Source organism: Pezoporus occidentalis, unplaced genomic scaffold (genome assembly GCF_034315485.1).
Source record: "Pezoporus occidentalis ecotype Australia unplaced genomic scaffold, CSIRO_AGI_Poc_V1 ctg1, whole genome shotgun sequence".
Classification (NCBI taxonomy): domain Eukaryota; kingdom Metazoa; phylum Chordata; class Aves; order Psittaciformes; family Psittacidae; genus Pezoporus; species Pezoporus occidentalis.
Window position 1 is genome coordinate 5,246,539 of NW_026912778.1, and position 12,013 is coordinate 5,258,551.

The 12,013-nt window shown below is 46.3% G+C and overlaps 1 protein-coding gene across 3 annotated transcripts in view; it reads right to left on the reverse strand.

The window, feature by feature from the left end:
* AADAT (aminoadipate aminotransferase) overlaps window positions 1-12,013 on the reverse strand; it is a 66,454-nt gene that overhangs the window by 14,117 nt on the left and 40,324 nt on the right. Inside the window, exons 1-2 of one of the 3 annotated variants that reach the window (XR_009965640.1) lie at window positions 4,819-4,948; window positions 3,943-4,011 (exon numbers count right to left, since the gene is read on the reverse strand). Coding sequence is in view for 2 of the 3 variants with exons in the window: in XM_062622878.1 (XP_062478862.1) it covers window positions 3,943-4,009 (67 nt within the window). In the remaining variant the exon portion in view is untranslated. Of the gene's footprint in view, window positions 1-3,942; window positions 4,013-4,818; window positions 4,966-12,013 lie in introns of those variants that run through there. The other 2 variants (XM_062622878.1, XM_062622761.1) reach the window with 2 other exon arrangements.

A 12,013-nucleotide genomic window follows, 5' to 3' on the forward strand; every position in this document is an offset into this window, starting at 1 on the left:
TTAAGCTTCAAGAATTCAAAATCTTACTGATCTTCTGTTTAGACTGACTTGGCATGATTGGCTTTTTGTTCAGTGTCACTTTAGTTTATGTGGCTGGCAGTAGTGCATCTACACTGATAGTTATGTATATGATTATAGCTTTTTCCACAAGGAATGGGAAAGTCTGACTGCCCAGCTTCAGTGGTGGAGGCACTGTGCAAGTAATTCAGTATGAAGGAAAAGTTAACAACTCTTGCTTTAAAGTCTGTTTCATAATCACTCAGACCCAATCTATGCAGCACAGACTAGACCTTAATCCAGCAAGAGCACTAGACTGCATTAAAGCTAAAAGCTCACAATATAGCAGCCATGTGGACTTGACAGTTTTACATCAGGTATGAGAGGACAGATGACACCAGATCTGGCTTAAAGCCTCTTGTTACAGAGCTTATTCTCCACTACTACTTAGCAAACTTGAACATGGGGAGTTAATTTTTATCTGTTCAGTAACAGGGGTCATGTCTGTGACTTTTGGTCTGGTAGACAAATTTACTTTGTCATCAAAACTGCAGCCTCAGTGTGTCTTTCTGCACAAGCTGTGTTAATTAGCACTGGTGTTATGATGTGTATCAGTGTATTACTTGAAAAAAGTACAGAGACTGTCTATAGTGAGTTAGTTGACTTAGCATGGAGCATTTTAAGCGGAACAGCAAATGCCAGCCCCTTACAAAGAGAGGTAATTGACCCCTGAAGGTCCAACTAGTGATGTATGTCTCATACTCTGATTGTCAGGTCCCTGTAGGTTTCAACTGAGTAAATAAATAGACAGTTAACATTTTCTATCTGTCACAGAAGACTACGTAACATGGTAGCCTGAAGATAGCATAATGCAGAAAAGGAAAGTGTAGCAACACTGAGGGGGTTGGTGTGGTGAGGAATTTATGGACAGGACACAGGAAAGCTACATGTAAAGAAGCTGGGCCTGAATTTCAAGTCATTAACAGTTGCTTGTTCCTGGGCACCCAGAGCAAATTCAGTGGAAAACTGTGCCAAAAGCCCTCCTTCAGAGGCAGTAGCAGAGATTTTCCAGACCCATGCTGAAGTGACAGTACTCTCTCTCTTCTGTCTGGATGGGTTCAAGGCTATCCACTTTCTTCTTCTTTACACCTCCTTGACATCTGTCCTGGGTTCAGCAGTAGCAGTCATTTTTCCCCTTCTTGGTAGCTGGTGCAGTGCAGTGTTTTGACTTTCAGCTCGGGAACAGAGCTGATAACAAGCGATGTTTTGGTTTGGCCAAGGACTTTGTGAGCCTCATGCTCTGCCAGGGAGAAGGGGAAGCCAGGAGGAAGCAGAGACAGGACACCTGACCCAAGTTAGCCAAAGAGGTATTCCATACCACAGCACGTCATGCCCAGGATGTAACTGGGAGTGAGCCGGAAGGGCTGGGAGACTGCAGGGTTGGAGGAGGTATCGGTCGGAGCTTGGTCGGGCTGGGGGGGGCGAGTTATCGGTCGGCTGGTGCTGAGGTGTTGTATTCTCTTCCCTTGTTATTTCTCTTTATCATTATTATTATTGGTGGTAGCAGTAGTGATTTGTGTTATACCTTAGTTACTAAACTGTTCTTATCTCAACCCGTGGGAGTTGCATTCTTTTCGATTCTCCTCTCCATCCCTCCGAGAGCAGGGGGAGGGCAAGAAAAGGGGGGGAAGTGAGTGAACAAGTTACCGGACTGGGTTTTAAACCACGACAGTTCTTTTTGGCGCCCAACGTGGGGCACGAAGGGTTGAGATAACGACAGATTTGACTGGATTAATAGTCACTCGTCACAATGCTGATTTATTGGCTCTCAGAGTTGTTTCGCTTGATCTCACAGCTTCAGAATGTTGTAACTTACGTAGAGCCGGTATTTGCTGTGATAGTGTTTATCAAGTATGGGGCTTGGGCTAAGGTTCTTGTCTCACTGTGCTTTATGGCAATGGCTTGTAATACGGGCGGGCTCCAGCAGCAGGGCGGGACGGACGTGGCCGTGGACTTGTACCTGGCCGTCCGGCTGCTCTTCACCGTCCTGGCCCTCGCCCTACTCTCCATCTTCGTGAGGCTGCGGGGAGCTGAGGGGGAGCGGCCCCGGGAGCCGGCGGCTGCTGAAGCGGCCCGGGAGAGCGGCCCCGGGGACCAAGCGGCGGCGGGAGCGGGGCCGGAGGCCGCGAGGGGACGGCTGCCGGTGGAGGAGGTCGGGGCGGTCGAGGAGCAGAAGGAGGCGGCTGCAGAGCAGCGGGAGAAGGCGGCGGAGGAGCCGAGCCCCGCGGAGGAGCCGAGCCCCGCGGAGGAGCCGAGCCCCGCGGCCGAGCCCAGCCCCGCGACGGCCGAGAGCGTTTCCCGGAAGCCGCCCGCCGAGCCCCAGGAGGATGCAGGAGACCACGCAGCATTTCCCAGCAAGGCAGAGGAGGAAGAGCTGGACTCAGGAAAAGAGAAGCTGGCGGTGGGAGAGCCGGCAAGCACAGCAGCTACACCAGCCCCAGTGACAAGTACAGCAGCATCAGCTGAGAGTTCTGAAGGTTTTGAATGGCCTTTGGGTACCCTTGGGACCTGCCTGCTGGTTGTGATGGGGATCAGCATGTTGGCACACACACAGACTGTGTTCTACCCACAACCATTTTGTCTGATCTCAAAAGTTAAGCAGAGTCAGGTTTGGGTCTTGTCTGGGGTTAGACGAGGATATGGGGGGACCAAGAGGTTTTCCCCAAGGCTGGACAGCCAGGAGTGGCAGGGTGTGTGGGACAGTGTGGGCAAGTATCTAGTCCACTGGGCCCCTCCAGTGCTTTGGAAGCATTGGAGATGGAAGGCAGCTGTATGGAGTCCCCAGCAACAAGCTGCAGAAACTGCTGAAGGGGACAGTGAATTATTTTGAGCCTGGTGGGCCCAATGCACTTCAGGCCATCAGAGCAGAGATGCAACACAGAGATGGACTCATGATCGAGGGGTGGACTTAGCAATGGACACTATTGCCCAGGTTATTCACGAGTGTGAACACTGCACACAGTCTCTCCTGCTCTGGAAGACTGTTACAAGAGACGGAGCCTGACATCATGGACCAGATGGACTCAGCAGCTTTATAGGGACTGGTCCATGCACTAAGATAAGAGTGCACTGAGATAAGAGTGATGGTATATTGAAAATGTGGGATCTGAGCATGACGTGAATGGTATGGAATAAGGGGTGGATAATGTCCTGGGTTCAGCAGTAGCAGTCATTTTTCCCCTTCTTGGTAGCTGGTGCAGTGCAGTGTTTTGACTTTCAGCTCGGGAACAGAGCTGATAACAAGCGATGTTTTGGTTTGGCCAAGGACTTTGTGAGCCTCATGCTCTGCCAGGGAGAAGGGGAAGCCAGGAGGAAGCAGAGACAGGACACCTGACCCAAGTTAGCCAAAGAGGTATTCCATACCACAGCACGTCATGCCCAGGATGTAACTGGGAGTGAGCCGGAAGGGCTGGGAGTCTGCAGGGGTTGGAGGAGGTATCGGTCGGAGCTTGGTCGGGCTGGGGGGGGGCGAGTTATCGGTCGGCTGGTGCTGAGGTGTTGTATTCTCTTCCCTTGTTATTTCTCTTTATCATTATTATTATTGGTGGTAGCAGTAGTGATTTGTGTTATACCTTAGTTACTAAACTGTTCTTATCTCAACCCGTGGGAGTTGCATTCTTTTCGATTCTCCTCTCCATCCCTCCGAGAGCAGGGGGAGGGCAAGAAAAGGGGGGGAAGTGAGTGAACAAGTTACCGGACTGGGTTTTAAACCACGACAACATCTCAACTTGACAAAAGCAAAAACAGTTAACTGGCCTTGCTATCAGCTTACAGCATGGTTTTCTTTCAAGCCTTTTCAAGCCCTTAGCGATGATACCCCAGAAAAGTCCAGAATGTAGAACAATACCCTTCTAGAGAACCTGGAAAGAATGGGCAAATACTCACTCAGAAGTCTTATTGGAGATGCTTTTCTTGCTGCACTCACAGTGGTGATGAACCGAGAGTAATTCATGTCTAAAAGGAAAGTCACTGGTTGGACATGAAGCTAGAAAAGTGAATAGGAACCCTAGTGCCTCTCACACAAATAATGCTTCCAATTTATCATTTCCATAGATGTGCTCTATCATAAATTAAATGTCACTTTATGTTAACATCAGTGCTGGAACTTATTTCCCTCTTTGAATTAATGGGAAAGATCTCACCTTCATACTCACAGGTTCTATCACAGCCTCCCAGTGACCACTGCGACACTGGTTTAGTGAGATGCTGTTCTAATAAACAGATAGTGGTATAGCTTTGATCTGGGGAATTTTGGTGCGCCAGTGAACAAGAAAAAGCCCTTTACTGTCAGCTGTGGAGTTAAAAAGGCAAATTACAAATTCGAAGATCTGTCAGATCTTGAAGAACTATTAGCTTTCTAATGAGAATCCAGCTTTATGTAGCTGTACTAGGTCTTGCATTTAAACTGATTTAACTGTTGCAAGCCATCAGTGAATCAGTGTCTCAAAACGGTTCAGATGTGGTTTTCCCCCCTTTCTCCTGGTGCCCACAGAGATTTGGTGGATAGTGAACCGCAGGCTCGTGGGAAGCCTCAAGGCCTGTTGTCGCAGGAAAACAACTCGGTAAAGGAGAGCCCAGGAATGAATCAAAGGGCAAAAAGACTGGCACTTTGGCCATGCTTCCAAGTGCGCTTCTCCTGAACTCAACAAATAATCCCCCTGGCAACCACAGCAACACGTACGTGCTTGCAGCTGTTAAAACTGATCTGTCGATCAAGGCTGCTTTAAAGAATAAAACCAACCTCCTGCTTTCTGAACGTACCGTTCTTCACCCTCCTCCGCGTAACGCCCCAAAGCGTGCTTCCCCCAGCAGAGGCGCACCAAGGCCCTGCCGCAGCGGTGCTGATGTATATAAAGGCTGCGCTCCAGGGCAGCGCTTCTCCCCCGACAACCCACCGCTGCCCCACTTCCCGGAAGGGGACACCCCGGCCGCCCCGCCCCGCCTGCCCTCCGCGGCCCCGGCGCCTCACGGCGGGCTGGGGAGGACCCTGAGGCGGCCGTATGCCGGGCCGCGTTCGCACCTACCGGCAGGCCAGGGCGCAGCGGGCAGCGGCGGTGGGCGCCGCTGCTGGGCATGTGCAGGCCCGCCCGCTCCGTGGCCGCGGGGGAGGTCCCTGGGCGTCGGGCCGGGCAGCGGCGCGGGCTGGCCGCGGTCTGTGCGGGGCTGAGGGCAGCTCGGCTGGGATTCGCTGGGCGGGTTTGGACGCCGACCCTGTGTAGATTCCTGCACAAGTCAGAACGCACCGCTCCCCCGTCAGCTGCTCCCGTGTAGTGTCCTTAAAGCCGGCGTGGAGCCCCATAGGTGCGGGAGAGGGAGTGACACAGGGAAAGCAAGTGCCTGGAAAACATAGGGTTAAGATACTTTTAACTTAACTTAGGTCTAAGGTAGAGAACAATGTTTGTGTTGTAAGTCTGTGGTGTGATAACAATTCAGTGGTCTTACTAACAGAAGTTAATTATTTCTTTCCATCCTTCTAATTACCAGTTAGTTTGGAGTCTGACTCCCGAACATCCGCTAGCTTAGGATGCTCCTTGTCTGCCCATCCTGTTCTGCTTGCAGTAAATTTTGTACGAAGGTCATGCTATTCTAAATCTTTGCCAGCTACCAGAAACTTACAGATCTGTCTGGTTTCAGCTGGTTTTGTGGTTACTGGGGCATCCAACTGTGCCAAAGGTGAAAAGTGCACCGTGAGGAAGACTGCTTACTGCATCTTGCAGACCCCTGCCCACGACCGTCGGAGGGCAGTGTGCAAGTGCCAAAAGGGAGGACACTTATGCGAATGAGTACCTAAACTAATTGTAATATCCCCTCCACTCTGTCGGGAACCTAATGAACATGTATGTTTGTGTGTAATAAATACCTGCCTGCTTAACCCTTCGGTGTGCAAGTTAGGAGGAGCGATCCCCCTTGCACCTGGCATCGTAATAAACATAGCTGCTTTATAACTCTGAGTTGTAGAGTCTGATTCCGTGTTTCAGGAGTGGGGGAACGTAGTCGTGCGGAGAGAAGTGCTGCAGGGCTGAAGCAAAGGTTGGTTATGGGGAGAGCGGAGGAGGTGAAACCTCTTGTCTCCTTCATCTGGGAGGATGGACTAGTGGGCTTGGCCTGCTTGATCAATGTGTTTGTTTTCTAATAAAACAATCATAAGTCACTAGAAAGAGGCAATGCTGTGGAACAGAACCATATCTGGTGGTGCCTTACATACGAATTAGGTAATTGAGTAACCACGGGCTTTGTTTTTATTACACTCTAAGCTTCATAAAGCAGTCAGTCTGTGCCTCCGCCCCTTGGTGGGGCTTCCTCTTCTGGAGCTGTACAGGTTGAAGGAACTACCTTTGGTTAAAGCCCAGCAAGAACATTCTCATTTTTCAACTGAATTACGCTCTAATCCACTTTATCATGTTTTCACTACAGCTTCTGTTGATAAAAGGAAGCAAGATGAAAGATGTCCTCCACCAACTTCTTTTTTCTTTCCAACAGGTGAGCAGGTTCAGTTGTCCTGGGTTCAGCAGTAGCAGTCATTTTTTCTCCTTCTTAGTAGCTGGTGCAGCACTGTGTTTTTGACTTTCAGCCTGGGAACAGTGCTGATAATCCCGATGTTTTTAGTTACTGCTCAAATGTTTAGACTGGCCATAGGACTTTGTGAGTCTCATGCTCTCCCAGGGAGGAGGGGAAGCCGGGAGGAAGCAGAGATAGGACACCTGACCCAAACTAGCCAAAGAGGTATTCCATACCACAACACGTCATGCCTGGGAGGTAGCGGGGAGTTACTGGGAAGGGCACTCTCGGTCAGTCTTGTTTTGGTGGGTGGTACCGTATTCTCTTCCCTTGTTGTTTCCCTTATCATTATTATTGTTGGTGCTAGCAGTAGTGGTTTATGTTATACCTTAGTTACTGGACTGTTCTCAAACCGCGGGAGTTACATTCTTTCGATTCTCCTCCCCATCCCTCCGGGAGTTGGGGGAGTAGAAACTGTGTGGTGTGGCTGACTGGGTTTAAACCACAACATCAGTGCAAGGAAAAGCAGGATCCATAGTGTTGTGACATGTCCCTCCCTCCCTAGGTGCCATGTGCTGTGCTTTGGGCAGCGCATATGATGGGAGTTGCTGCTGCTGGTGCTTAGGTCCAGAGACACGATGGTGTTTCCTGGTCTTTGGACTTAAGTGCTTCAGGGCTCGTATGGGCCTTGCTCCTGAGAGCAAAGTGGAAGGGAGGGGTCTAGCTGTAAAGTGGCCTGAAAAAACAGTGCAGGGATGTGTTAAATCAGGCACATGCAGCATGTAGGTCTTCCTAGTCAGCTTAGAGGCGGGAGAGTAAAAATGCTGTAAGGGATCACTGGAGCATTTCTAGTCTTTGAATCAGTAAATCACCAGGATTTAAGGTGCCTTGTGCTTAAGGCACCTTTTAAACTGGCACCCATTAAAACCTGCTCAAGGCAAAGCTGAGGTATGACAACGAGGTGGCTCTAAAAATGTGAGGCAGCACCATAAAAAGATACTTTTTCCTCTTTAATTTGGGTGACTGCATGTTGCTCAGATCTGCTGAAAGGCTCCATAAGTATGTGAAGTGGATTGAAATAGAAATGGAGTTCCTTCTTAGTTTGTGATGGAAGTTCTTGTCAGTGAGGAAGGATTGTTTGCTTAGTTGGTATGTGAATGCTGTTACACTGAAAATCAAATTTTGTCACTAAATTTAGGTAATTGCCTTCCAATAGTGTGATGTACAGACAAGAATGTAAGACAGGCATATAAATATGAAATAACTTAGAGAATGACAGCCTGTAAGAAAACCACTGGGTATACTGATTGTGTCCCCAAGCAGCCACATATGGGGAGATGCCAAACTTGTGTGGGGAGCTGGCTGTGAACCAGTTGAATTTGAGCTGGTTTTTGTGTACTTTCATGTGTTCATTTTCTGGGTTTCAGTGCTGCAGTTTGTGGCATAGGCCAAAGCCCAAAGAAGTCAAAAGCAACATTTTCATTGATTTCTGTGGGCTTTGTCTGCTCTCTTGGCAAATTATAGTGTCATCCTATTGAAACAAATTTGAAAGGAAAAAAAGGGAGTCATAAAGTGTACCAATGCCTGGATGCCGATGCCCACTGTATTCATATGGCGGATTTCTGCATTATTTTCTATTCCTTAGCAACCACAAATTGAGTGCTCTGTTTTTCTACTATGTAAGAATAGTTATTTTCTTGTTCTTTGTGTATTACATGCACACTTAGAACAATGGCTCTTCGTTGTAAGTCTCGGCTAATTCAGGAAGCATTGTTAAGGCCCAAGGTTGTTTCTAATGAGGAACATCTCCTGTCATCTAAAAATGTGCCTCAAAATCTCTATATGCTGATGCTAAGCTAGGGCGTAACACCATTATGTGTTAAAAACCCCAAAGCAACCAACAAACAGAATGAAAATCCCTAAAGAAATTTGATTTAGGAGAACAAGGACATTAGGCAAATGATTTTTTTGCACTATTTTATTCTCCTCTATGGACTTCAAATATGCCAAAACAATATTCCTTTTAAGAGGAGCAAGAGGAGAGCAAAGAACTGAGACAGTGAACACCAAAATTCAACAGGGATGTGTCTTTTGCAACTGAATCAATTTTAGTGTAAAGTGTAAGTAACCCTTAGGGAGCTACATTGTAGCCTGGGATTTTACAATTCTTCATAGTTTTAAAGCAAGTTTACTCTCTTTAGTGCCCTATTTGAAGTGATAATTTAACATCTACTAAATGTGAATCTATGGAAAATAGGATACTCTCTGCAGAGGACCTAGTCGGGAGTAAAACCATTAGAGTTCAAACCTGAGTCAGCGGTGGTGTGGTTGGTTCAAGCGATGTAAAGGTAGCTTGTGAAAAGCATGGTTTGGAGGCTCGCACCGGCTCTCTTTGTCCATGAGATGGCGCATACGCACTTCGTTTCCAGGTAGTGGACTCGAGCAAAGTACAAATTTCAGATTAAATCATATTGGCATATTTTATTTGGCTGTAATTGCTTCACTGCAGGCAGTTTCTGAAACTCGAAATTAAGAGTCCCACCTGAACAGCTTGGCTATCTGCATTTCAGTTAATGGGTTAAGTTTCAGCCAGTAATGCTTATTACTAGTTGTACATCACAATTAAAATGTGGTACTGTCAAAATAGGGTGATGACGTGAAGGTGGAAATTTTAACGTGACAGACTGGAATGGCTGCCCATGTGAAAACTGCATAATACCAGAAAATGGGTAAGTGTGAGATCAGCCATTTTAAACATCAGAAGCAAATTGCTGCTGCCAAGGCCTGCCTTCTGCAGGAAAAATGCTGACTTTGGCAGTACCTTTGTGTTTGCAGAACACCCTGTATGCAGCAAACCATCACTGATGCGCAGTAGCCGCAAAGATCAGGAAGGTCTCAGCAGTGCAGAGCAGTTTGAATCTAGGATGTAAACATCCACTGACACAGTTACTGCAAAGATCAAAGGTACCTCTTGTTCCTGTGGGAAGCTAAAACTGCTAGGAGAATGTTGGCTCTGTGTCTAGAGAGAATTAGTGGAAAAGATGTGACATTAGCTGTCCTTTGGCTTACAGATTACTTCAGTAATTTCCTGACTCTTTGTTTGTCTTCCCTGTAAGCTTCTTGGGAAAGTAACTCTCTTATTCTTCCTTTATGTAGTGGCTTTTTCAGTGGGAACCTGATCTTGCTGGCCCCTAATCAGAGCTATTGCAAAACAAGTAGAGTGGTGTCACTTGCTCTTTTCCCTCTCTTTTGAGGTAACTGCATAGTAAAAACCTCATCTTAGCATCTTTATCCAGGGTTTTAGAACTTGATGAATCCCAAAAATGGGAGAGAGCTTACGAAGTGGTGAAGAAAGGTTCTGAAACGGTTACAAATCTGGCTGCCTATCCAAATAAAATTAAACAGCAGCTTGTAAACAGATCTTGTTGACCACCTCAGAGTTAAGAGGACATTCTTGTCAGTGTGCTTTCTGCTGGTGCTCATCATTTGGTCTTTTATTTTTAAAGGCCACTCCTTATACTTCAGAGACTGTTAGACAAAAGTAATGAGAGATCCATGTTATTCATAATAGTCATAACAGCTGTCAGATGATACTGTCTTAGAGTGAAGGACTTACGGTTCTGCAGAGTGACAGATGTGGCTTGTATATGTTTAAAGTAACAGTCTGTGCTTGAAAGGAGGTTTCAGCCGGATATGTAGCAGTCATTTTCTGATTGACAAGCATTGACGTGTACCAGGGCTGTCATCATTGTTTTCATCTTATCCCTCTTCCAACCAAGCAGAAAGAAAGGCATGGTATCTAGGAAAATAGTTTTCTAGATATGCTACTACAAACTCTAGAAAAGCTGAATTTTGCAGTAACATTGGAGTATTGTGTGCAGTTTTGGTGTCCTCAGCATAAGAAGGACATGGAACTGTTGGAACAAGTCCGGATGAGGCCATGAGGATGATCAGGGGACTGGAGCACCTCCTGCATGAACATAGGCTGAGAAAGTTGGGGCTGTTCAGCCTGGAGAAGAGAAGGCTGCATGGAGACCTCATAGCAGCCTTCCAGTACCTGAAGGCTGCTATCTCTGGCCTACAAGGATGTTTCGTCAGGGATTCTATCAACAGGGCAAGGGATAATGGGTTTAGAGTTAGACAGGAGAAGTTCAGGTTAGATATAAGAAAGAAGTTCTTTACTTTGAGGGTGGTGAGGCACTGGAATGGGTTGTCAGAGGAAATTGTGAACGCTACATCCCTGACAGTGTTCAAGGCCAGGTTGGACAGGTCTTTGAGCAACCTGGTCTAGTGTGAGATGTCCAACCCTTGATGATCTTAAGGTTCTTTCCAGCTCTAACTATTCTATAATTCTATATTCTTCAAAAGCAGTTGTTTATTCCGGAATGCATTCCTTTGATAGGATGTCTAATACAATGAAGTGTTTTCCTTAGGTATGTATCAGACACTCCTGTGCTTTTTTTGGAGAGGAAAAAAAAAAAGCCAGGAGTGATATTTTTCAGATCACTTTGTTCATACTATAGAAACTGAAATTGGATGGAGCAAAGATCAATAATGTACCCAGTTAATACACTAACGTATAAATGAAATGAATCATAAGAAATGAAATGACTTTTCCTGACAATCTTGAGATAAATATTGTTCCATAATACCTCAGTCTTGTCGATTTGAAATTATTATAGGCAAACAGTTGCTGACATGTGAACTCCATTGTGTAAATCTCCCAGGAAGTGGGTACTCGCTATTATTTGCAACATACATTATTCCCTGGGCTCAGCCTTTATTACCCATTTTCATTTAGTACAGGCAAAAGCTTTTCTCCCTTGGCCTGGTATGATGTCCTGTTCCTAGCAAGGTCATATGTTTTAGTCTGACGCAAGAGTGGCATGGAATATGAATGATCCTAAAGGCAGAATGAGATCATGGAAGAGTAAATTGTTGTTTCATTCTTGTCATTGCCTGGAGAAAAAAAATGTTTCTCACGTATGGTGACAGCTGGTACCAGCGATGGTTTCTTTGTGTATTTTGAAGTTTGTCTGTTCAGCGTGGAAAAATTCGCTGGTTTTGTATCTGGTCTTCACACTGCTGAGGATACCTCTTTGTTGCTAATTCTTGATTACAATTCAGACTCTTGTCATAAGAGTAAGTTTACCTCACCTTGGGCATTTATCTGTTTAATTTTAATTTCTGGGTCTTGCTTTTCTAAACAAATAATTCAGACTATTCCTCTATATCCTACTGTGACTCATCTTATATTCAGCAGTTGATAGAATTGTTCCATTAGCTTTTGTTCTTCAGAGCCAAGTTTCTTCAGTTCATGTTCAAATTACATCTGTAGTAAAAAGAAAATTACTTCTGAGAAGAGACGTCTACATGTGTTACCAGAGTGGGGTGTGGATAAGCAAGTCCTCGTATCAGTCAGTCTTGCAGTGGTTGTCTGCCTGCAGTCATTACATGG